At 65.2% G+C, this 25,204-nt stretch overlaps 1 protein-coding gene across 2 annotated transcripts in view; it reads right to left on the bottom strand.

The window, feature by feature from the left end:
- Positions 1 to 8,702: 8,702 nt before the first annotated feature.
- Positions 8,703 to 25,204, bottom strand: part of KIF3C (kinesin family member 3C) — a 39,399-nt gene continuing 22,897 nt past the window's right edge. The window contains exons 5-8 of one of the 2 annotated variants that reach the window (XM_075923196.1): positions 22,479 to 22,595; positions 18,255 to 18,360; positions 15,564 to 15,739; positions 8,703 to 11,120 (exon numbers count right to left, since the gene is read on the bottom strand). In XM_075923196.1, coding sequence (XP_075779311.1) covers positions 11,027 to 11,120; positions 15,564 to 15,739; positions 18,255 to 18,360; positions 22,479 to 22,595 — 493 coding nt within the window. In that variant the 3' untranslated portion in view covers positions 8,703 to 11,026. The remainder of the gene's footprint in view (positions 11,121 to 15,563; positions 15,740 to 18,254; positions 18,361 to 22,478; positions 22,596 to 25,204) is intronic. The other variant, XM_075923197.1, reaches the window with a different exon arrangement.

Raw genomic sequence — 25,204 nt, 5'->3', positions numbered from 1 at the left:
GTTAGAAAAGTGTCAACGTCTCTCTGGCACCAGCAATCTGTCTGCGTGAGACACCCGGCTCCAGCTCCCTCTAGGCATGAACCACATGAGCTGACTTTGCTGGTACTTGCAAGTATTTACTCATTGGGCAGCCAGCACCAATCCAGCCGGCAAACAGGATTCTGCTCAGCCTCAGGAATGATTCACAAGGCCTCCTCACGGGTGCTTGCAGCCCTGCATTTCGATGGTCCCGGGAGCGACAGGATCGCCAGCCAAATTCTTTCTGCGGCATCTTAGCGACCAGCGGTAAGAGGCAGAAAGCTTGTGGCTAGAGCCACACTGGAAAACAATCCCGATTCTACATATAAAATGATGGGGTCGAAGTTACCTGCTACCTCTCAGGACCTAGAGGTGGGTGTCATTGTGGGTAGTGCTCTGTGCAGCAGCCACCAAAACAGAACGGCGGGAATCATTAAGGGCGGGCTACATGAAACAGGAAGTGTCATACGGCCACACAGCCACGGTACGCTCGCATGCTTGCAGACGTGGCTGCTCCGTCTCAAAAACAGACCCATTGGCATTGGAAAAGGGACTCAAACGGGCAACAAAACTGATGAGGGGTTTGGGTGTGAGGCAAGATGAATACGACTGGGACGTTGCAGCTCGGAAAAGAGGCGGCAAAGGGGGGACGTGACAGAAGCTGATACACTCAGAGTAAATCAGGACGTGTGGTCCGGTCCGTCTCATAGCACAGGAACTAGGCGTCCGTAGCAAGGCGCCCGGCTTTCCATGGAGAGCACGGCCCGGAAGGGCCTCGCGCCCTCTGCCGGTAGCAGCTGGAAAAGCCTCTGCCTCTAGGCCAGAACGTGAAGGGCGGAGCCTCCAGAGGAACAGGAGGTATAAGAGGCGGGGCCCCGGCTCATTGGGAGCCAGCCGCCGGCAGGAGCAGCTCTCTGCAGTGGGGCTCTGCCGCTGGCTGGAGCCCCCCGGTGTCAGGCACCTTGACCTCTTGGAGGCAGATGCTTGTGAGTGCGGCGGGCCAGATGCACCCAAGGCCAGTGGGCGCAGGTGTGAGCAGCCCGCCGCTGCCCGAGGGTGAGGCTCACCCAACAGTGGTTGGTGTGTTGTGTGGGATCCCCTTTCACCCACTGCAAATGTCTCTGCCACTGCCGTGCAGTGGAGTTGGGTGGGCCCCTGCCACTGACCACGGGGGTAGCAATAGTCCCCTCGTTAGCTAGAATTGCCTGTTCCCCCCATGAGACTGCCTTCTAGACTGCTGCGGGTGTCTGGATCCCACCACCCCTTGCAGCTGGCCTCCAGACTGTTGAGCCAGAGGTTGCTACTGCCCCATTTCTGAGTTTTTTGTAGAGTAGGTGTAGCAAGGGGCGTGGCTTCCATGGAGAGTGACTGCGTCTAATGAGACTTAGGGTGCCCCCTCTTGGCTACACTGCTACAAGGCTACCAAATGAAGTTAGTAGGCAGCAGGTTTAAAAACAAACACAAGGCAGTGTTTCTGCACACAGTCAACCTGTGGAACTCCTTGCCACAGGATGTTGAAAAGACTAAGACTATAGCAGAGTTCAAAAAGAACAAGATACATTCATGGCGGCTAGGTCCATCAGTGGGTATTAGCCAGGATGGTGTTGCAGCATATGCACATCTCATCCCATGAGGGCAAGCACACAGGGGTTTGTGGGCACCACCTGCACTGCTGTTAGTCCCACTCTTTGGGCAGTGGGAGCCAGACAGCACCGGGAGCCAATCAGGAACCGACTGCTTCCGAGAGCAGTGCCTCCAAGTCGGAACGAGCCTGGGAACACCGGTGGGAGGCTCACGAGAGTCTGGCCTGGTCTCTGAGGAAATCGCAGCAGCAAAACACCCTGGCAGAGGGTGGGGCAGAAGGAAGTAGCTTTGCTTCAATTCAGGCTCCACTTTGCTGGCTGCTGCTGGGCCAGGGCGGTGCACCTTGAAAGGTGCGGCTCGGGGCTGCAAGGGGGAGGGCACGTGGTGCCCCTGCTCTGACACTGGCGCCCCCGCCCGCTGTCCCGTGCCAGGGGCTGGGGCGGAAAGGGGGCTTTGGAATGGTCTAAGCTGCACGGGGAATGCTTCCTGACCCGGACAAGAGCCGGGGGCAGGGAGGCAGCGCGGTCAGTGCAGCCTTAGGGCCGAGTCTGAATGAATATCAAAGCAGAAGCATCAGGCCCAGCATAAGAGCGGGGCTGGTGCCCCCAGCCGCTATTCGCCAAAAGCTGGGACTGGGCGGCGGGGGAGGAGTCACGGGATGGGTCCCTGTTCTGTGCCCTCCCTCGGGGGCACTGACCCTGCCTGGCCGCTCTGATCAAGTGTCTGCAGCTGTCATCAAGCTCCAGCATTTGAAAGGGGAAAGCCACGAGGGACGGGAGAGCAGGCAGGCCAGGTGGTGTGTCTAGCAAGAGATCCAGGGAGGGGAGCGCTACTGGCTCCTTGGAGATCTCCGGCTGGCTGCGGGGCGCCCGCCCCGCCCCAGGGCTACAAGTGCAGAGTTAGAAAAACGACCCTCAAGAACAAAAGGCAGCAGCTGGTGTGACGGGCCGGGTCTGGGCACAGCCGAGGGCGTCCGCTCAGGGCGAATTGCTCAGGCTCAGAGCCCCTTACAGCCCCAGACTGGAGACCTTTCCAAACAGGCCACAAACCAGTCACAGAGCGCTCCAGCAGCCTGCCTAGCCAGCCAGAAGCCTCCCGAGCAAAACCCCTCCGACACCCCAGCTCTAGCCGTGCCCCAGATGGCCCCGGGCCTATACACAGGTGAGGGGTTTTAGAACTCAATCCCGCCTACCCTGAACAAGTTCTGTCCCATCCCAAGAAACCAGCCACAGACCCCAGGTCCATTTACACTCTGGATCTTACCCGCAAATCACACTAAGCCAATCCTTTAGACTCTAAACTCTAAAGGTTTATTGCTACAAGAAAGAAAAGCCTGAGGCTACGTCTACACTGGCATGATTTTCCAGAAATGCTTTTAATGGAAAAGTTTTCCGTTAAAAGCATTTTCGGAAAAGAGCATCTAGATTGGCAGGATGCTTTTCCACAAAAGCACTTTTTGTGGAAAAGCGTCCATGGCCAATCTAGACGCGGTTTTCTGCAAAAAAGCCCCGATTGCCATTTTCTCGATCGGGGCTTTTTTGCGGAAAACAAATCTCTGCTGTCTACACTGGCCCTTTTGCGCAAAAGTTTTTTGGAAAAAGATTTTTGCCCGAACGGGAGCAGCATAGCATTTCCGCAAAAGCACTGACAATCTTACATGAGATCGTCAGTGCTTTTGCGGAAATTCAAGCGGCCAGTGTAGACAGCTGGCAAGTTTTTCCAGAAAAGCGGCTGATTTTCCGGAAAAAGTGGCCAGTCTAGACACAGCCTGAGAGTAAGGTTGCTAAAGTATCATACATTACATGCATCGAATCTCCCAGTTCTCGATGCAGGCTCGTAGCAGAGATGTTATAGCTGCTGGCTTAAAAGTCTTTGGTGCACATCCTATGTCAGGATGGGTCCACAGTTCTTCCTGGCTCATTGATCCCTGCACTCTTGCATCTGGGATGAAAAGCTGAGCTGAGCACCAACATGGAGTCGGCCACATGGCATATTTATATCCCCTCCTCCCCCCAGCTTCTTCCAAGCTGGAGACAGTCACATGGTCAGTGGCCAGGCACCTAGATTCCTTCCCAGATGGGTCTCTGGTACTTAAGAGATCTATTGTCCCTGGAGCCTTGCTAATTAGCATGTCCACAGGCTGAGCTTTTCTCGCCCACTGCTCAACCACATACAAAGAAACTTCCAGTCTCCATCCAGAGCACAGGATTATAACTCCACACAGACATTATACCAATAAATGAAGAGCAGATGCAGAATCCGTAGACAATAAGCTTTTGTTTGACACCTCACATAGCCCATAGTTTGTACCAACTTTTGGGGCCAACACCCCTCCCCCCATGGGTGCAGCAGTGATCGAGCTGCTCCCCTCAAAATCCAGTAACGTGACAGCTGGCATGGGAGCAGAGAGGGCCCCCCACTGAAGAGCGAGCCCAGGGCAGAGTGCAAGCGGGGCAGGAGGGGCCAGGGACGGTGACTAAGGGCGTAAGAAGTGAGAGAAGCACAAAGGAGCGCCACAGAGCAGCAGGCGGAAGTCGAGAATGGGACTTGAGAGAAGAAGATCCAGGCAGCCAGCAAGAGGGATCTCGCAGGCTTTGCGGGGAGCCGCAAGGCGGGAGAAAGTCCACGGGGGGTCACCACTGCCCCAGGCCAGGGAGCGGCACACGACAAAACCAAACGAGCTTCCTTGCTGCGCGTGAAGGGTCCGTGCAGAGTTTCCTCCTCGGGCCATGGTGTGCGCGCCCGGGCCGGGCTCTCCTGGCGGGACCAGGCGCACGCTTCTACCCGGGGCTGGGCTAGACCTCGCAGAGCCGGGGAGAGGCCACTGCTCATCTGAGAGCAAGGGGGAGGGCGTGTAACTGCATAACCCTTCCCCAGACGGATCCATAGCAGCAGGCTGCGGCCGGCGCGTTTCCTCACCCGGGTCCTTCGGACTCTGGACGGCCTCGCTCCGCCCGCTCGCTGGGACTCACCCCGGGCTCTGGACTCGCAGGACGGAACCGAACAAGCGGCGGAGCTGCCCACACAGCCAGCTCCAGGGACCGGGGACACGGAGCCGAGGCCGACCGGCGCGTGTCCCACCGCGCACCTGGGCAGGCCTGACACACAGCAGCAGTGACACGGGCTGTATTTCAAGGCTGCTTTTGGGGAGCTCTAGAGATGGGCTTTCAGAAGCTGTGTTTTATAGCATTGAAAGATCTGTTGTGTGTGAGGAATTACCGGTAGGAAGACGTTGCTTCTAGAATCAGTTGGTCCTTCTTCACTTTGTAAGTCTGCGAGAGATCCTGCCTGTTCCTCGGGAGGGGACACAGCTGCCTCGGGACGAGCTGTCCTTCGCAGAGGCGCGTGAAGACAGAGACCGAAGACGCCAGCATCCGCTGGGCAGAATGGCTAGCACGGAGCTGTGAACGCAGCCAAAGGCAGGCCGGCCGAAGGGGGCAGGCCGGGGACCCTAGAGCAAAGGCGCACACGTGTGAACGGGATGAACCAGCTGCAGCCCTCCCAGCATCTGACGGAGCACGACAACGGGAGCCCCCTCGAGGTAAACACCCACCAGCAGTCCGACGTGTCCCGCGTGCCCCGCACTGCCCCGGGACGGCAGCTGGGGCGCCGGGCTCCGAAAGCCGGAGTGTCGCGATCAAGCTCGGGTTCCGTCCTGCCGTACACGGAGCATTGAGCCATGCCTGGCACAGCCCGGCTCCTCGCCCCTGTCCAAGCGCGGGGGCCACTGGGCTGGCGGGAGCGGCGGCAGAGCGGCCGCTGCGGGACCTGTGTGTGCGAGTGACACGTGCGCCGATTTCTATGCGGTTGTCGTAAAACCGGGGCGACTGCTCTCCCCCAGGAAAGATCCCAGGTGCGTCTGACAAGCAGAACACCTGCCTCCTGGCCAGCCCGCAGCCTCTGCTCTCGGCCAAGTGACGGAGGCATCGCCCTCGGGAAACGGGCACGGAGCGGGACGGGACCTGGGCCCGGCTTGAGCACCGGGGCGCCCGGGCGGCTCGCGCCTGACACCGGGGCGTCACAGCGCGCCACTGCGCACGCCACCGCCGGAGCTGGGAAACGTGGCACGCCACGCCGGGGCTGGGAAACGTGGCACGCCACGCCGGGGCTGGGAAACGTGGCACGCCACCGCCGGGGCTGGGAAACGTGGCACGCCACCGCCGGGGCTGGGAAACGTGGCACGCCACGCCGGGGCTGGGAAACGTGGCACGCCACCGCCGGGGCTGGGAAACGTGGCACGCCACCGCCGGGGCTGGGAAACGTGGCACGCCACCGCCGGGGAGCCCAGCGAGGCCCTGTGGCCATGGCGACCCGCCTCGGTAGCCAGACGCATTCTACACGTTGCTCGCCGCACTGCCCGGCTCCCACGGAGACAGACCGGCCCGCCCGCCCACGACCCCCCCCGGACGGACCCGCCCGGCCGCGACCCCCCCCCCGGACAGACCCGCCCGCCCGGCCGCGACCCCCCCCCCCCCCCGGAAGGACCCGCCCGGCCGCAACCCCCCCCCGAACGGACCCGCCCGCCCGGCCGCGACCCCCCCCGGACGGACTTCCCCCCCGGATGGACCCGCCCACCTGGCAGCGACCCCCGGATAGACCCACCTGCCTGGCAGAGATCTCCCAAACAGACCTGCCCACCCAGCCTTAACCCCCCCCGGACAAACCCACCCCCCCAGCCATGACCCCCCCGGACGGACCCACCCACCCGCAACGCCCCAGAAGGACCCGCCCCCACGGCCGCGACCCTCAGATGGACCCGGCCGCGACCTTTCTAAGCAGTGACCTGCCAATGCCTCTCCACACCCGAGTCGTCTGGGCATCGTCCGGTGCACTGCAGGGAGGGCGTGTGCCCGGTGATCACACCCCATAGGGTCAGCGCCTTCCGCGCGCCCGGCCGTGCCAGCTTTGGGGTGTCCTCACGAGCGCCGCCCACCAGGCATGGCCGTTTGCTCAGCTTCCCCAGCCTGCACGTGCCCGTGTGTGCTGCTGGACCGGCTGCCCACAGCGCGCCCTGCCAGGGCCCCTCGCACTCGGCTCCCGTGTCGTGGGCTGGTCACCGGGCAGCCGAGCGGCCAGGCTGGGGCAGACCAAAGGCCCATCCGGCCCAGGGTGCCCACAGCGGCCAGTGCCAGGTGCCCCGGAGGGAGGGAACAGAAAGAAGAGGGAATCCTCAGGCTCCCCCCGCCCATTCCTCACCCGACACACCAGCCCTGCCCAGCCTGGCTGAGCCTCCACGGACCTGCCCCCAGCCCTTTCGGCCCAGCGGTTGGCTTGACGTGCTCAGGGGTAGCAGAAGTGGCATCTCTGAAAACCAGCTCGCTGCCTCGCAGTCTCACTTGAGCACCTAAGCGTGAATCTCGTGGCCGCGGGGTTTGGAACTAGTGAGGACACCCGGGTTCGAGTGAAATCCCTCGGGACTGGATCCCGCCGACAGCCGCTCGTCTTTGAGCCCCCCGGCCCCAGCGGCCTGGGACCCGGCTATCACGCCGGAGAGGGCTGAGGACTCCAGGCTGGCAGCGTTAGCGCTAGCGGGCGGGTCGGCCCGCCCCACCACGCAGACAGCCCTGGCAGGCGTGTGGGCCTGGAGGAAGTTTCGCATGACACTGGCCAAGGCCGGCACTTGGGGAGTACCAGGAATTCCTGCTGCAAGCTGGGGAAATGGCAGGAGGAGCGAGTCCTGAGCGGCTGCTTGATCCCAGGACGACTGAGTCTCTGCAGCGGGGTCAGCACCCACCTCATGCGAGCACCATTTGGCCAAGTGCAGGTTCCTCACTCGGGCAGCCCTCCAGCCGAGTCCCACAGGCCTCCAACCGGGGGCCCCTCCCCGTGCCCTCTGTAGAGCATCTCTTTGTTCAAAGCCACTGCCTCAGGCTGAGAGTGGTGCCCCCAGGGCTCCCTCTCCTGGAGACAAGTCCTCGCCCTTCCTGCAGGGCCCTATCACACTTCTGCAGTCTCTCAAGAGCTCCCCGTTCTCAGCTCTCCCTGGCGCTGTCAGCCGCCGATTTCCCTGCCCACCTGCCCAGACTTTCTCCCTTCAGGGTCTGGGCTGCTATCAAGCTGCTGCGAGTTCTGCAGCTCCTCTTATATAATCCCTCCTGTTCCCTAATTGGCTGGTTTCCTCCTAGCCTCTCTAGCTGCCTGGAGGACTTCTCTATGGCCCTGTTGGCCTTAGGGCCTAGTCCCATTACAGACACCCAGGTGGGGCTGGCCAATGTTAGCAAAGTATGCAGCAGGGCAGGTTGGTGTGGCAGAGGCGGGAAGCCGGCCCGCCCGTGCAAGGCAGAGCTGCCCAGCCCAGCACAAGCAGGATGAACATGGCCGGGACCAGGAAGACGAGCCGCTGGGCTGAGCCGGGACTAGGGGGCTGGCGTCCCTTGGCTTGTTTCCCCAACGAAGCAAAGGGCTGTGACAACTTCACTAGAAATTCGTGGAGGGAGCCCCGGGGGAGCGGAGCCAGTGACACTGCTGGCCAGGGTGGGGTGAGGCAAGAACTGGCCAGGCAGACACTTGGTTAGACCCCGGGTTTCCAAACTGGGGGGCACGAGATGACCCAGCCCCCCTCCCCCCATCAATTCTCCCTCCATGGTGTGTGGGGGGAGGGTTCTCAGAAATCCAAAGGGGGCGCGATGCTGTTTGGGACCCACGGGGCTGGCCGCTAAACGCAGTGTTCTAGGCACGTGGCAGGAGGCTCTAGCTGCCCTGACCCTGCTGCGCCCTGAATCCAGCCAGTCGTGTCTCCCTGCTGTGCCCAGGCACCTCCCGACCCCTCCTGCTCTTCGCTGTCACCCCTGGCGGCTCCTTGCCCCGCGTTGCGAGCCTGCCCGGGGCCACGCCTGCGGGGGCAGGGCTCGGGCTCCCCCAGCCGCACTCCAGGGCGCCCCAGCAGACGCTGCAGCACCGTGTGGTTAGCGGGCCCGTTGCGAAGGGACGGCGGAGCCTGGCAGCCTAATCCCACGGCCTGGCTCTCGGCATTGGTGCTGCAGCCTCAGCCCCCTGCCCCGAGCTGGCTGCAGCCGTTCTGCAGGGGTTGGTTTGGGGCGCCCTGCCCCGATGCTGGGGGCCCACCTGGCCAAAGCAAACCAAGGAAGGAGGCGGCAGCGTTCTTTGCAGTGATGCGCGTCCTTTATTGTTGTCCTGGTTGGCATGTTGCAGGGTGCAGCACCGCACCCAAGCGCCCTTCCGGCGCCGACACGCCCGCCTGAAGCCGGGGGGCGAGGACAAGGGCCGGGCCGGGGTGTGCAACGTCCCGAGGCTGAGAGCATGTCCGCGCACGCCTCCGGAGAGAGCGACCAGGGCGGCCACCAGACACTCAACTTCTGATTCCTAAATAAAATCACCGTAACAACAGGCACAAAAATTTGGTCCTAATCAAGGCCCTCCCCTGGCCAGCCAATCAGCTGATCAAAGTCAAAAACCCAACCTGCTAACCCCTCTGGAATTTGCCCTGTCGTTGCTCGCACGGAAAGGAACTAGTCCCTGGGGCGACAAGCACACTCGCTCGCACACTCGCCCGCGGACACCGAACGGCAACAGGCGCCCCAGGTTGCTGCAGCAGCCCAGTGCGGCTGGGGAGCGACCGGCCTGTCCTGCCGAGGCGGAGGGCAGAGCCCGCTGCGAGCTCCCTGGCTCTCCTCTCGGGCCCGGGGTGTTTAGTGAGGGCCCGTCTTGGCCGTGTGCTGAGGGTACTGGCGGCAGCGAGTGCAAGATCCCCGCTGTCCGCGCGCAGGAGGGGTGTCAAAGCGGCGCCGCAGCCCGGCGCGCATGCAAACCACGGCGCGGCCGCTCGCCAGCCATCGGGGGCTGAACCTGGAAACGCCCACGCTCCAAGACGTGACCCCCAAGTGTCCGTGTCCAACCCCCAACCTCCGGGGAGTCAGCAGCAGGGTTGGCACATGGGCCCCATCACGAGGGTCTCCGTCTGGCTGTGCGGCGCCCCGGCGGCTGGGAGAGCCCTCGGCCTGGCGAGCCCCGGGGCCGGGCCCCTGCACACCCGGCCCGGAGCCCTCAGAAGGGCGGGGCAGGAGCTGGAGGGGACCCGCGTGCCTGGCGCAGAGCCGTGCAGCGTGCTCGCGGGAGTCCGGCGGGCAGGAGGAGCCGTTCTGCAGCCGCCTCCGCTCGCTCAGGCTGGTTCTGGGGGCGGGGACGGTGCCCCTGGGACCCAGCCACATCCCTGGCGGAGGGCGGGTCCGTGGCCACCAGCGGGACGTGCTTCCTCAGGCTGCCAGGAGCTCTTCCCCCACCCCAGAGCCAGCGTCCAGCCTTCCCTCGCCAGCCTTGCCCGCACCCCTCCCTCCCGGCCACGGCGGGCGGGGCAGGAGCCAGAGCCGGCCTGCCCCAGCAGAGGCAGAAGCAGAAGCAGGGGCCAGAGCCAGCCCCACGTGGCAGCTCCCTGCTGCCTGGCTGGGGCCTCCCCGCACCGGGGAGAAAGCAGCCGCTGCCCTCAGCTCGGAAGAGGCGCGTGGCCACAGGACCCGCAGGTCCCAGCAGGCACGGGCGGGGCTGCCCCCCCAAAGAGCCCAGGGCTCCGCCGTGCTGCCGGAGGCGGGGGCGGCCGCGGAGCTGGGGTAGATCCCAGGCTGGGGCGCCCCCGACCGCGGACCCCGCACAGCCGGGCCGGGCGAGGAGCGGGAAGTGGCCACAGGGGCCGAAGGCTCCAAGCCCCGAGCTCCCTGGCCCTGGGCACAGAGCACTCGCTGGGACCAGCCCTCGGGTGCTGCTCGCCGCCCCGGCGGCAGGACCGTCTCAGCCCAGCGGAGTGAACCAGGCAAACCGCTTCCCCGTGGACCCGGCCCCCCACGTGCGACCTGCCCACGAGTCCATAAGTGTGGGGCCCCCGGCGGCCTGCCCCGTCCCGAGCTCTCCGGGAACCGCGCCAGCGTCGGCACGGGGCCCCGCCCTCGCCAAAGGGCGCCGTTGGGACCCGAGGCCCAGCAGCCGTAGCTCCCCGGCGGCCTTGGTCTGGCTCCTTCCTCCCCGGGTGGCAGCGGTGCCCAGCACACAGGGAGTGGCGGGCGCGGGGCCAAAGGGCCCCTTTGTCCGTGGCCAGCAAGCGCAAGGCCTGGCCGTCAGCCCGGGCATCTGTGGGAGCCTGGCCTCCTCTCACACCGCCGAGAGCGAGGCCCCCGCGCTGCTCCCGCCGGGCGCCAGGACGGCCGGGCGCCAGGAAAGCGCAGCGCCCGCGGGGAGGGGCTGAAATCTGCCGGCGCCCCCCAACTAAATAAATAGAGAAATAAATACGGTGGCAGGTCCGGGGGGAGGGGCGCCGCGTGTCGCACGAGCACACACACACGAGAAGTAGCCGGACAAGACGAGGCGGGGGGGCAGCTGCCGGCGGCGATCCCCTTCCCGGCCGGGCGCTTTCCGAAGCAGCCGATGCGGGGCGGCGGCCTGGCGGTGCGGCGAGGGCAGGGCCGGGCTCCAGGCGTCACTCCTGTGCCGGCATGGCGGGGGCGTGCGGGGGTGCAGGCGCCAGGGAAACGTGAGTTGTTGAGGGGGGCAGCGACCGGGGCGTCTGGCACCTGCGAGGGGGACGAGAAAAAGAGAAGAACTGGTCTCTGGTCTCGGTGTCCAACCCCCCCACTTTCCTTACGCCGCTATATTTCTACCCGCCTCTGGGATTTCCACTGCACGCGTCTGACCAAGTGGGGCTCGGCCCACAGACGCTCATGCGCCCACACATCTGTCAGTGCATAAGGAGCCACGTGCTCAGAGAGGAGCTATTAGCAGCTCAGTCGTGCTGGCCGGGCAGAGCAAGCGGTCTCAGCCCATAGGAGTGATAAGACTGGCGCTGGGCCGGGGACGTGCACCCGGTGAACAGCCAGAGTCGAACACCTGCCGGGGGCCCTGTCCCTCGGGGGGTTCCACCAGGGACCTTTTCCCTCACAAGGGAGCCACGTGCACTGCGGCCTGGTGCGAGGTGACCGGAACGGGACGCCCCGCAGACCCGAAGGGGCGTAAGCATTTCCAAGTGCCCGTTGCTCATTTGCATGTATCGCTTTGCCTCTGCTAATGATTTGGATTAGCTTGCAGTAGCTGTGCATGTGCCAGTATTACGCCTGTAACGGTAGTGCGGTGGTGAGATTTGTGTTTTGGAGCAGCTGTGTAATCATTCGGCAGTATTGCGTTTGTCTTTGTAGCAAGATTAATAAAAGCAGCAATCTATCCCCAATCGACTCTGTCCTGAAGTGAATCCACAACCCGGTAGGGCACAATGCCCCTGTGACTTGACAACAGCCTCCTCGAGGGTCCAGCAGAGGCAACCAAAATGATTCGGGGGCTGGAGCATATGACTTATGAGGAGAGGCTGAGGGACTTGGGTCTGTTTAGTCTGCAGAAGCGAAGAGTGAGGGGGGATTTGAGAGCAGCCTTCAACTGCCTGAAGGGATGTTCCAAAGAGGATGGAGAGAGGCTGTTCTCAGTGGTGACAGATGGCAGAACAAGGAGCAATGGGCTCAAGTTACAGTGGGGGAGGTCCAGGTTGGATATTAGGAAAAACTATTTCCCTAGGAGGGTGGTGAAGCGCTGGGATGGGTTCCCTAGGGAAGTAGTGGAGTCTCCATCCCTAGAGGTGTTTAAGTCTCAGCTTGACAAAGCCCTGGCCGGGTTGATTTAGTTGGAATTGGTCCTGCCTAGAGCAGGGGGCTGGACTTGATGACTCTCTGAGGTCTCTTCTAGTTCTATGAGTCTATGATCCCTCAGCAAGGAGTTCCACAGGTTGACTGTGCACTGAGTGAAGAAAAACTTCCTTTGGTTTGTTTTAAACCTGCTGCCTATTCGTTTCATGTGGTGGCCCCTAGTTCTTATATTATGGGAACAAGTAAATAACTTTTCTTTATTCACCCTCTCCACACCACTCATGATTTTATAGACCTCTAGCATATCCCCCCTTCGTCTCCACTTTTCCAAGCTGAAAAGTCCAAGTCTCTTTAATCTCTCCTCATATGGGACCCGTTCCAAACCCCTCATCATTTTAGTTGCCCTTCTCTGAACCTTTTCTAATGCCAATGTAGCTTTTTAGAGATGAGGCGATCACAAATGTACGATTTAAATATTGGCATAGAGAGTGCACTTATTAAGTTTGCAGAGGATCCCAAGCTGGGAGCAGTTGCAAGTGCTTTGGAGAAAGGGTCAAAATTCAAACTGATCCGGAGAAATGGTCTGAGGTAAACAGGATGAAGTTTAATAAGGACACATGCAAAGTGCTCCACCTAGGGAGGAACAATCCGTGTCGCACACACCGAATGGGAAGCGACTGTCTAGGGAGGAGCCCTGCGGAAAGGGATCTAGGGGTCAGAGAGGACCACAAGCTGAATAGGAGTCAGCAGGGTGATGCTGTTGCACAAAAAGCAAACCTGACTCTGGGCTGCAGTAACAGGCGTGTTATGAGCAAGACACGAGGAGTCGTTCTCCCGCTCTGCTCTGCTCTGCGCTGGTTGGGCCTCAGCTGGAGGATTGTGTCCAGTTCTGGGCTCCGTGTTTCAGGAAAGATGGAGAAATGGCCCCATGAGGGAAGGCTGAAGGAACTGGGCTGGTTTAGTTTGGAAAGGAGCAGAGTGAGGGGGCATGAGAGCCGTTTTCAGGTGTCTAAAAGGGTGTCAAAGGGAGGAGAGAGAACAATGTGTCTCCGTGGCCTCTGAGGACAGGCCAGGAAGCAAGGGGCTTAAACTGCAGCGCGGGAGGTTGAGGTTGGGCGGGAGGAGAAGCGTCCTGCCCGCCAGGGTGTGAGACACTGGGATGAGTTGCCGGGGGTTGTGGAATCCCCGTCCCCGGGGATATTTCAGAGCAGGTTGGACACACCTGTCGGGGGTGGCCTAGCTAGTGCTGGGCCCTGCTGGCAGGGCAGGAACTGGACCGATGGCCTCTCAAGGGCCCTTCCATCCCATGGTTCTGTGACAGTGGTACAGGGAGCCCGTCCCTTGCCCCAGGCCAGCAGGAGATGGCCCCTAGCGCGGGGACCAGCGGGACGCGTTTCTCTCCGTGCCTGGAGCTTCCTCACTGAGTCTCCGCAAGACGCCCCAGGGGCAAGCACCGAGCCGGGCTCCTCCTTCGAGTGCTGCTGGGCGTAAGCTCTTCCCTGCCAGGCCAGGGCGGGCCTCCGAGCTGCGCCCGCCCCGTGCCCCCGGCGTCCCGCCTCCCCTGGGCCCCTCCTCCAGGCCAGGGCGTCCCGCCTCCCCTGGGCCCCTCCTCCATGCCAGGGTGTCCCGCCTCCCCTGGGCCCCTCCTCCATGCCAGGGTGTCCCGCCTCCCCTGGGCCCCTCCTCCATGCCAGGGTGTCCCGCCTCCCCTGGGCCCCTCCTCCATGCCAGGGTGTCCCGCCTCCCCTGGGCCCCTCCTCCAGGCCAGGGCGGGCCTCCGAGCTGCGCCCGCCCCGTGCCCCCGGCGTCCCGCCTCCCCTGGGCCCCTCCTCCAGGCCAGGGCGTCCCGCCTCCCCTGGGCCCCTCCTCCAGGCCAGGGCGGGCCTCCGAGCTGCGCCCGCCCCGTGCCCCCGGCGTCCCGCCTCCCTTGGGCCCCTCCTCCAGGCCAGGGTGGGCCTCCGAGCTGCTCCCGCCCCGTGCCCTTGTGCCCCCGGCGTCCCGCCTCCCCATGGCCCCTCCTCCAGGCCAGGGTGGGCCTCCGAGCTGCGCCCGCCCCGTGCCCCCGGCGTCCCGCCTCCCCTGGGCCCCTCCTCCAGGCCAGGGTGTCCCGCCTCCCCTGGGCCCCTCCTCCAGGCCAGGGTGGGCCTCCAAGCTGCGCCCGCCCCGTGCCCTTGCGCCCCAGCGTCCCGCCTCCCCTGGGCCCCTCCTCCAGGCCAGGGTGGGCCTCCGAGCTGCGCCCGCCCCGTGCCCCCGGCGTCCCGCCTCCCCTGGGCCCCTCCTCCAGGCCAGGGTGTCCCGCCTCCCCTGGGCCCCTCCTCCAGGCCAGGGTGGGCCTCCAAGCTGCGCCCGCCCCGTGCCCTTGCGCCCCAGCGTCCCGCCTCCCCTGGGCCCCTCCTCCAGGCCAGGGTGGGCCTCCGAGCTGCGCCCGCCCCGTGCCCCCGGCGTCCCGCCTCCCCTGGGTCCCTCCTCCAGGCCAGGGTGTCCCGCCTCCCCTGGGCCCCTCCTCCAGGCCAGGGTGGGCCTCCAAGCTGCGCCCGCCCCGTGCCCTTGCGCCCCCGGCGTCCCGCCTCCCTTGGGCCCCTCCTCCAGGCCAGGGTGGGCCTCCGAGCTGCGCCCGCCCCGTGCCCCCGGCGTCCCGCCTCCCCTGGGCCCCTCCTCCAGGCCAGGGTGGGCCTCCGAGCTGCGCCCGCCCCGTGCCCTTGTGCCCCCGGCGTCCCGCCTCCCCTGGGCCCCTCCTCCAGGCCAGGGTGTCCCGCCTCCCTTGGGCCCCTCCTCCAGGCCAGGGCGGGCCTCCGAGCTGCGCCCGCCCCGTGCCCTTGTGTCCCCAGCGTCCCGCCTCCCCTGGGCCCCTCCTCCGGGCCAGGGCGTCCCGCCTCCCCTGGGCCCCTCCTCCAGGCCAGGGTGGGCCTCCAAGCTGCTCCCACCCCGTGCCCTTGTGCCCCCAGCGTCCCGCCTCCCCATGGCCCCTCCTCCAGGCCAGGGCGGGCCTCCGAGCTGCTCCCACCCCGTGCCCTTGCGCCCCCGGCGTCCCGCCTCCCCTGGGCCCCTCCTCCACGCCAGGGCGTCCCGCCTCCCTTGGGCCCCCTCCTCCAGGCCAGGGTGGGCCTCCGAGCTGCTCCCACCCCGTGCCCTTGTGCCCCCGGCATCCCGCCTCCCCTGGGCCCCTCCTCCAGGCCAGGGTGGGCCTCCGAGCTGCGCCCGCCCCGTGCCCTTGTGCCCCCGGCGTCCCGCCTCCCCTGGGCCCCTCCTCCAGGCCAGGGCGTCCTGCCTCCCCTGGGCCCCTCCTCCAGGCCAGGGTGGGCCTCCGAGCTGCGCCCGCCCCGTGCCCTTGTGCCCCCGGCGTCCCGCCTCCCCTGGGTCCCTCCTCCAGGCGCCAGCAGCACTCACCAGGATCGGGACTTCCTGACGCGGGAGGCCGCCGGCCGCTCCAGCAGGCTGTCCAGGCGCATCAGTCTCTCCAGGTGCTGCGCTCGCGGGTCCTGCTCGCCCGGGTCCCCGGTCAGCTCGAACTCAAACACGGCCGGCGGGGAGAGGTCCAGCTCCAGGAACAGGATGTTCTCAGCCTGCCCCGCCCGGGAGAAACCGAGAGCGATGCCCGGAGTCACTGCGGGCTCCGCCAGGGGGCGGCTGGAGGCCAGACTCCCCAGACACAGAATCTACAGCCTGCCCCCCAGCGAGGGGAATGTGGGGAGGGGCTTTCTCCTTCTCGGTCAGGGGCTTCTCACCGGTGTGGGGCCCCCAGCTGATTTTTCTGTGGGTCAGCGGCCCCCCACCTGGGGCTAAAGACACTCAGAGCATGTCCAGCCTGGTTAACAGCCATTGATAGACCCATCCCCATCAATGTATCTAGCTCTTCAGTGAACCCTGTTATAGCCTTGCTCTTCACAACATCCTCTGGCGAGGAGTTCCACAGGTTGACCATGCACTGTGTGAAAAAAACCTTCCTTTTGTTTGTTTTAAACTTGCTGCCTATTCCTTTCCCTGGCTAGCTCCTGGTTCTTGTGTCATGAGAAGGAGCAAATAACACTTCCTTATTCACTTTCTCCCACCAGCAACAACTTCCTCTGCCACGTCCCCTCTTAGTCGTCTCTTCCCCTGGCTGCAAAGTCCCGGTCTCATAAATCTCCCCTCACACGGAAGCTGCTCCCCCACTTGGGAAGTGCCCCACGTGCGGCCCCCGGGGTGCAGGGTCTCTCCTGCCGGGGGGAGCTAACGGGACCTGCCGGCTGGCAGGCGAGCCGGAATTCTCTTCTCCAACCACAATTGCTTTGCTCTCAGCTGCCCTCTATTCCAGGTGCCGGGTTGTTGCCTCTCCCCGGGGCTGAGCGCTCCCTCGTCGCCTGCCCAGCCCGCCCAGCCCCCCAGTATCATTAGCCCGCCCTGGGCCAGTCCCGGCCCCGGGGCCGCGCTGTTCCCTGGCTCCACGCTGCGCACGGAGCCCGGGGTGCCGCCAGGGATGGAAGCGGCTAGTCTAGTCACTACTCAACTACTCACCCTGTATCAGACGCAGAAAGGGGGGAGAGGAGCCGGTGCTGGGGGGAGCCAGCTTAAAAGCAGATTCCCCCCAGCACCATCCGTGCAGCGAGGGGACAGGGGAGGCAGAGGCGCAGCGGTCTGGGTCCTGGCGGGAGCCAGGACTCGGGCTGGGTCCCGGACTCTGCAGAGCAAGGATACGTCTAGACTCCAGGCTTTTGCTGACAGAGGCTTTGTGGCCAGGCGAGAAAGAGCCGCGCTGTCGACTGGGAGTGTCGCGAAGGACGGAGCACAGGCAATAGCCGCCTGGCCACGGAGCTGTCGGCAAGAGGCGTATTCCCCGCAGGATGCGCTTTGCCGCCGTCGCTGTGTCCACAGGACGCGGCAGCAGTGGAGACGCAGGGATAGTTTTGTCGACAAAACCCTGCAGTCTAGACACACCCCGAGTGTAGTAGGAGCCAGGCTCCCTGCCCGCCCGGCCCCTACAGCGTTTAAACTGCAGAGCCACAGCGGGGCCCGGTCGACTAGTCGTGTGGTCGACACAAATCGTCAGCTTCCTGCTTGATCACTGTCTTCGGTCCACCCTCTCTGGGGCACCTGGCGCTGGCCACTGTCGGCAGACGGGATCCCGGGCTAGATGGACCTTCGGGCTGACCCAGTACGGCCGTTCTTATGTTCTTATGTTCTTACCGGTTCCTGCGCTTTGTTCCCTGTCCTGACCCAGGAGAGGGCCGGGCGGGGAGGAGAGGGGGGCAAGGCGCTACTGCTGGGGAGTTTGGCTGGCAGCATTGGAAAAGGTTCAGAGAAGGGCAACTAAAATGCTGACGGGGTTGGCCCGGGTCCCAGATGAGGGGAGGTTAAAGCGACTGGGGATAGGAGAGAGGTCTCTACAATCAGGAGTGGTGCGGAGACAGTCAATACGGAAAAGTGATTTACTTATTCCCACGATATAAGAACTAGGGGCCACCAAATGAAACTAATGGGCAGCAGGTTTCAAACAAACAAATAGAAGTTTTTCTTCACTCAGCACACAGTCAACCTGTGGAACTCCTCGCCAGAGGATGTGGTGAAGGCTAGAACTTTAACAGGGTTGAAAAAAGAGCTAGAAAGATTCATGGAGCTTGGGTCCATCAATGGCTTTAGCCAGGCTGGGTAGGGGTGGTGTCCCTGGCCTCTGTTTGTCTGGGAATGGGCGACAGGAGAGGGATCAGGTGGCGAGTCCCTGCTCTGTTCACTCCCTCTGGCACTGGCCGCTGGGCAGACAGGACCCGGCTGGATGGACCTTTGACCAGTGGGGCTGCTCTGAGGTTCCAGGGCTGTGGGGCAGAGGCTCTGACAGTGCAATCTGTGAGGAGCCGGGCACGGCTCGGGGCTAACTCCTCTTCCCAGGCCAACGTGCTCAGGCACCAGGCAGACGAAAACCCCTCCCCCCGGCTGAGAGACCCACGGTCCCAGCCGACTCGCCCCAGCTCCGCACCCAAAGCCGAGCGCCTCCCGCTGCCGGACGATGCACCAGAGAACGGAGGAGCCGTTCCCTCGACGGCGCCACCTGCATCCACGGGCCAGCCGCCACCGGTCCCCGCCCCCGCCAGGGCCCACACTCACCCGGTATCTGGGGTGGGACCCCATGGCCATGGCCACCCGCGCATACTGGCTGATGGGCCTCTTGTAGCCCACGGCCGACGTCGGCCGCTTCTTCATCTGGCTGCTGCTGAGGAGACAGGCACAAGGAGACGTCACGGCTCCCCCCTCGGCTCCCCGGACAGACGGACATTCGGCAGCACGGCTCCCCGGACACACGGACATTCGGCAGCTCGGCTCCCCCCTCGGCTCCCCGGACACACGGACATTCGGCAGCACGGCTCCCCGGACACACGGACATTCGGCAGCTCGGCTCCCCCCTCGGCTCCCCGGACACACGGACATTTAGGCAGCTCGGCCCCCCCCCCTCAGCTCCCCGGACAGACGGACATTCGGCAGCTCGGCCCCCCCTCGGCTCCCCGGACAGACGGACATTCGGCAGCTCGGCCCCCCCTCGGCTCCCCGGACAGACGGACATTCGGCAGCTCGGCTCCCCCCTCGGCCCCCCCCTCGGCTCCCCCCTCGGCTCCCCGGACACACGGACATTTAGGCAGCTCGGCCCCCCCCTCGGCTCCCCGGACAGACGGACATTCGGCAGCTCGGCCCCCCCTCGGCTCCCCGGACAGACGGACATTCGGCAGCTCGGCCCCCCCTCGGCTCCCCGGACAGACGGACATTCGGCAGCTCGGCTCCCCCCTCGGCTCCCCGGACAGACGGACATTCGGCAGCTCGGCTCCCCCCTCGGCTCCCCGGACAGACGGACATTTAGGCAGCTTGGCTCCCCCCTCGGCTCCCCGGACAGACGGACGTTTCGGCAGCTCGGCCCCCCCTCGGCTCCCCGGACAGACGGACATTCGGCAGCTCGGCCCCCCCTCGGCTCCCCGGACACACGGACATTCGGAAGCTCGGCCCCCCCCTCGGCTCCCCGGACACACGGACATTCGGCAGCTCGGCCCCCCCCTCGGCTCCCCGGACAGACGGACATTCGGCAGCTCGGCCCCCCCTCGGCTCCCCGGACAGACGGACATTCGGCAGCTCGGCCCCCCCTCGGCTCCCCGGACAGACGGACATTCGGCAGCTCGGCCCCCCCTCGGCTCCCCGGACAGACGGACATTCGGAAGCTCGGCCCCCCCCTCGGCTCCCCGGACAGACGGACATTCGGCAGCTCGGCGCCCCCCTCGGCTCCCCGGACAGACGGACATTCGGCAGCTCGGCCCCCCCCTCGGCTCCCCGGACACACGGACATTCGGCAGCTCGGCCCCCCCCTCGGCTCCCCGGACACACGGACATTCGGCAGCTCGGCCCCCCCTCGGCTCCCCGGACAGACGGACATTCGGCAGCTCGGCCCCCCCTCGGCTCCCCGGACAGACGGACATTCGGAAGCTCGGCCCCCCCCTCGGCTCCCCGGACAGACGGACATTCGGCAGCTCGGCCCCCCCCTCGGCTCCCCGGACAGACGGACATTCGGCAGCTCGGCTCCCCCTTGGCTCCCCGGACAGACGGACATTCGGAAGCTCGGCCCCCCCTCGGCTCCCCGGACAGACGGACATTCGGAAGCTCGGCCCCCCCTCGGCTCCCCGGACAGACGGACATTCGGCAGCTCGGCTCCCCCTCGGCTCCCCGGACAGACGGACATTTGGAAGCTTGGCCCCCCCTCGGCTCCCCGGACAGACGGACATTCGGCAGCTCGGCTCCCCCCTCGGCTCCCCGGACAGACGGACATTCGGAAGCTCGGCCCCCCCTCGGCTCCCCGGACAGACGGACATTCGGCAGCTCGGCTCCCCCTCGGCTCCCCGGACAGACGGACATTTGGAAGCTTGGCCCCCCCTCGGCTCCCCGGACAGACGGACATTCGGCAGCTCGGCCCCCCCTCGGCTCCCCGGACACACGGACATTCGGCAGCTCGGCTCCCCCTCGGCTCCCCGGACAGACGGACATTCGGAAGCTCGGCCCCCCCTCGGCTCCCCGGACACACGGACATTCGGCAGCTCGGCTCCCCCTCGGCTCCCCGGACAGACGGACATTTGGAAGCTTGGCCCCCCCTCGGCTCCCCGGACAGACGGACATTCGGCAGCTCGGCCCCCCCTCGGCTCCCCGGACACACGGACATTCGGCAGCTCGGCTCCCCCTCGGCTCCCCGGACAGACGGACATTCGGAAGCTCGGCCCCCCCTCGGCTCCCCGGACAGACGGACATTCGGCAGCTCGGCTCCCCCCTCGGCTCCCCGGACAGACGGACATTCGGCAGCTCGGCCCCCCCTCGGCTCCCCGGACACACGGACATTCGGAAGCTCGGCCCCCCCCTCGGCTCCCCGGACACACGGACATTCGGAAGCTCGGCTCCCCCCTCGGCTCCCCGGACAGACGGACATTCGGCAGCTCGGCCCCCCCCTCGCTCCACCAGGCGCCCAAGGAGCCAGGCTGGAAAGGTTTGGCTGCGCAGCGCGGGGGCCGCAGATGCCAGAGCCCAGCCCCCGGGGCTCCTGAGCCAGCACGTGCTGAGGGGGGAGCCGAGCTGCCCTCCTGGCGTGGGAGGGCAGCAACCGCCGGGGCCATGCCGCTGGGCGTGGGCCCCCCCGTCCCGCAGCCACCGCACCACCAGCCGGGTGCACACACAGCTCCGCCAGCCAGAACAACCCCCCGCCTCAGAAAGGGCCCCACCTGCCCCGGCCCCGCCCATCCTGCCCCTCACTGCCCCTCCTCCCTGGCCCTGCCCCGCCCCTCCTGCCCCGGCCCTGCTCTGCTCCTGCCCCGCTCCGCCCTGCTCCATCCTGCCCCAGCCCTGCCCTGCTCCACCCCTCCTGCCCCAGCCCCGCCCTGCCCGTCCTGCCCTGCCCCAGCCCCGCCCTGCCCGTCCTGCCCCGGCCCTACCCTGCTCCACCCCTCCTGCCCCAGCCCCACCCTGCTCCGCCCGTCCTGCCCCGGCCCTGCCCTGCTCCGCCCCTCCTGCCCCGGCCCCGCTCTGCTCCTGCCCCGCTCCGCCCTGCTCCATCCTGCCCCAGCCCTGCCCTGCTCCACCCCTCCTGCCCCAGCCCTGCCCTGCTCCACCCCTCCTGCCCCAGCCCCGCCCTGCTCCATCCTGCCCTGCCCCAGCCCCGCCCTGCCCGTCCTGCCCCGGCCCTACCCTGCTCCACCCCTCCTGCCCCAGCCCCACCCTGCTCCACCCGTCCTGCCCCGGCCCTGCCCTGCCCCGCCCCTCCTGCCCCGGCCCCGCCCTGCTCCACCCCTCCTGCCCCAGCCCTGCCCTGCTCCATCCTGTGCTGCCCCAGCCCCGCCCTGCTCCATCCCTCCTGCCCCAGCCCCACCCTGCTCCATCCCTCCTGCCCCTGCCCCGCCCTGCTCCATCCTGTGCTGCCCCAGCCCCACCCTGCTCCATCCCTCCTGCCCCAGCCCCACCCTGCTCCATCCCTCCTGCCCCTGCCCCGCCCCTCTTGCCCAAGGGAAGCCGGCTCTTCCCCACACTGCCCTCCCTCCTGGGGGAGCGGCAGAAGCCGCCCTCCAGCTCCCCTCGGCCCCAGGCCCGCAGCTGGCTGCGTGGCCGTGCCGGGTTACTCGGGAGCGCGCTGCCGTGCGCCCGGCCCCCGGGGCTGGGGCGACCCTGGGATGTGGGTCCAGGCAGGGGCCGGAGGCTGGGGGCGGACAAGGGCAGAGGCTCCAAGTTCGCTCTCTCCTGCGCGCTTGCCCGGAAGCGTTCCCGGGCCGCGGCGGGGGGCCTGGTCTGACCCAGCCGGGCGCGTCGCCTGCTCCCTGTGCCCCCAGCCTGGCCAGGAGCGCGGGCCTGCAGCCTGGGCCTGGCACTCAAACAGGGATCCCCAAACCAGCAGCAGCTCGGGGCCGGAGCAGACGGGGCAGCTGGCCTGGATTCCCTGCCCCCCAGGGCCTGCTCAGACCGTCGTGGCGGCTGTGTGCCTCCCCACCGGTTCCTGGGGCCGGGCTCTGGCTGTGCCGACGCGGGCGCCCTGAGCACCGGGACAGGCTGTGCTGGGGCCGCGGCCGGGCAGGCCCCTCAGGGACTCCTCGCCCCCACGCCGTGGCCCTGCCTGTTCACCAGAGCCCCTCTGAGCCCAGCCCCGGGGGGTTCGGGAGCTGGGCAGCGCCACGGGGCCGTGGTGGGAAGGGGGTCTCTGCGCCATGAGACAGCAACAGCCTCCGCCCGCTCCTGCATCCCAGACTGCTAATGCTCTCCGCTCGGAAACCACTCCCTGCAGCCACTAGGGGGCGCTGCCCCCTTCCCAAACGGCCACCTTACCCCCCGGCAGGCACAAGCGGCTGGAACTTCCACTGGTCCTCCTCACAGTCGTAGTACAGGCGGTTCATGATCTTGTTCTTCTCCTCCGGAGGGATGAAGTTCTCGATGATCAAGTATCTGCAGGAGAGCCAGGGCGAGCAGGAGTGAGGGAGCACGAGGCAGTGGCCGGGCAAAGGGGGCGATGGGGGCAGGAAGGAAGAAGGGGAAGAAGGGGAACAAACAGAGGGAGCAGGGAAAGAGGAGCCAGAGATGGGGGAGGAGGGGCAGACGCACAGAGAAAGGGAGGCGAGAGCAAACAGACAGACAGAGCAGACAGTCAGGCAGCAGAGCAGGCAGAGAGAGCAGTCAGGCAGACAGACAGACAGAGCAGTCAGGCAGACAGAGCAGACAGAGCAGTCAGGCAGACAGACAGACGGAGCAGTCAGGCAGACAGACAGACAGAGCAGTCAGGCAGCAGAGCAGGCAGACAGAGCAGTCAGGCAGACAGACAGACAGACAGAGCAGACAGAGCAGTCAGGCAGACAGACAGACAGAGCAGTCAGGCACACAGACAGACAGAGCAGACGGAGCAGACAGACAGAGCAGACAGACAGAGCAGATGGAGCAGTCAGGCAGACAGACAGACGGAGCAGTCAGGCAGACAGACAGACAGAGCAGTCAGGCACACAGAGCAGACAGACAGAGCAGTCAGAGCAGTCAGGCAGACAGAGCAGACAGACAGAGCAGTCAGGCAGACAGGCACACAGACAGACAGAGCAGACGGAGCAGTCAGGCAGACAGAGCAGATGGAGCAGACGGAGCAGTCAGGCAGACAGACAGACGGAGCAGACGGAGCAGTCAGGCAGACAGACAGACGGAGCAGACGGAGCAGTCAGGCAGTCAGGCAGACGGACAGACAGAGCAGACGGAGCAGTCAGGCAGACAGACAGACGGAGCAGACGGAGCAGTCAGGCAGACAGACAGACGGAGCAGACGGAGCAGTCAGGCAGACAGACAGACGGAGCAGACGGAGCAGTCAGGCAGTCAGGCAGACGGACAGACAGAGCAGACAGAGCAGTCAGGCAGACAGAGCAGACGGAGCAGATGGAGCAGTCAGGCAGACAGACAGACAGAGCAGTCAGGCAGACAGAGCAGACAGACAGAGCAGTCAGAGCAGTCAGGCAGACAGAGCAGACAGACAGAGCAGTCAGGCAGACAGACAGACAGAGCAGTCAGGCAGACAGACAGACGGAGCAGACGGAGCAGTCAGGCAGACAGACAGACGGAGCAGTCAGGCAGACAGACAGACGGAGCAGTCAGGCAGACAGAGCAGACGGAGCAGACGGAGCAGTCAGGCAGACAGACAGACGGAGCAGACGGAGCAGTCAGGCAGACAGACAGACGGAGCAGACGGAGCAGTCAGGTAGACAGACAGACGGAGCAGACGGAGCAGTCAGGCAGTCAGGCAGACGGACAGACAGAGCAGACGGAGCAGTCAGGCAGACGGAGCAGACGGAGCAGACGGAGCAGTCAGGCAGACAGACAGACAGAGCAGACGGAGCAGTCAGGCAGTCAGGCAGACGGACAGACAGAGCAGACAGAGCAGTCAGGCAGACAGAGCAGACGGAGCAGATGGAGCAGTCAGGCAGACAGACAGACAGAGCAGTCAGGCAGACAGAGCAGACAGACAGAGCAGTCAGAGCAGTCAGGCAGACAGAGCAGACAGACAGAGCAGTCAGGCAGACAGACAGACAGAGCAGTCAGGCAGACAGACAGACGGAGCAGACGGAGCAGTCAGGCAGACAGACAGACGGAGCAGTCAGGCAGACAGACAGACGGAGCAGACGGAGCAGTCAGGCAGACAGACAGACGGAGCAGACGGAGCAGTCAGGCAGACAGACGGAGCAGACGGAGCAGACGGAGCAGTCAGGCAGACAGACAGACGGAGCAGTCAGGCAGACAGACAGACGGAGCAGACGGAGCAGTCAGGCAGTCAGGCAGACAGACGGAGCAGACGGAGCAGACGGAGCAGTCAGGCAGACAGAGCAGACGGAGCAGTCAGGCAGAAAGACAGACGGAGCAGACGGAGCAGTCAGGCAGTCAGGCAGACAGACAGACGGAGCAGACGGAGCAGTCAGGCAGACAGACAGACGGAGCAGACGGAGCAGTCAGGCAGTCAGGCAGACAGACAGATGGAGCAGACGGAGCAGTCAGGCAGACAGACAGACGGAGCAGACGGAGCAGTCAGGCAGACAGACAGATGGAGCAGACGGAGCAGTCAGGCAGACAGACAGACGGAGCAGACGGAGCAGTCAGGCAGTCAGGCAGACAGACAGACGGAGCAGACGGAGCAGACGGAGCAGTCAGGCAGACAGACAGACAGAGCAGACGGAGCAGTCAGGCAGACAGACAGACGGAGCAGACGGAGCAGTCAGGCAGACAGACAGACGGAGCAGACGGAGCAGTCAGGCAGTCAGGCAGACAGACAGACGGAGCAGTCAGGCAGACAGACAGACGGAGCAGACGGAGCAGACGGAGCAGTCAGGCAGACAGACAGACGGAGCAGACGGAGCAGTCAGGCAGACAGACAGACGGAGCAGACAGGCACACAGGCAGACGGAGCAGTCAGGCAGACAGACAGACAGAGCAGACGGAGCAGTCAGGCAGACAGACAGACAGAGCAGTCAGGCAGTCAGGCAGACAGACAGATGGAGCAGTCAGGCAGACAGACAGACGGAGCAGTCAGG

This window comes from Pelodiscus sinensis, chromosome 3 (assembly GCF_049634645.1).
Source record: "Pelodiscus sinensis isolate JC-2024 chromosome 3, ASM4963464v1, whole genome shotgun sequence".
NCBI classification, from domain to species: domain Eukaryota; kingdom Metazoa; phylum Chordata; order Testudines; family Trionychidae; genus Pelodiscus; species Pelodiscus sinensis.
Note: the sequence above shows the minus strand (reverse complement) of the source record. Positions and strands in the feature narration are given on the sequence as shown.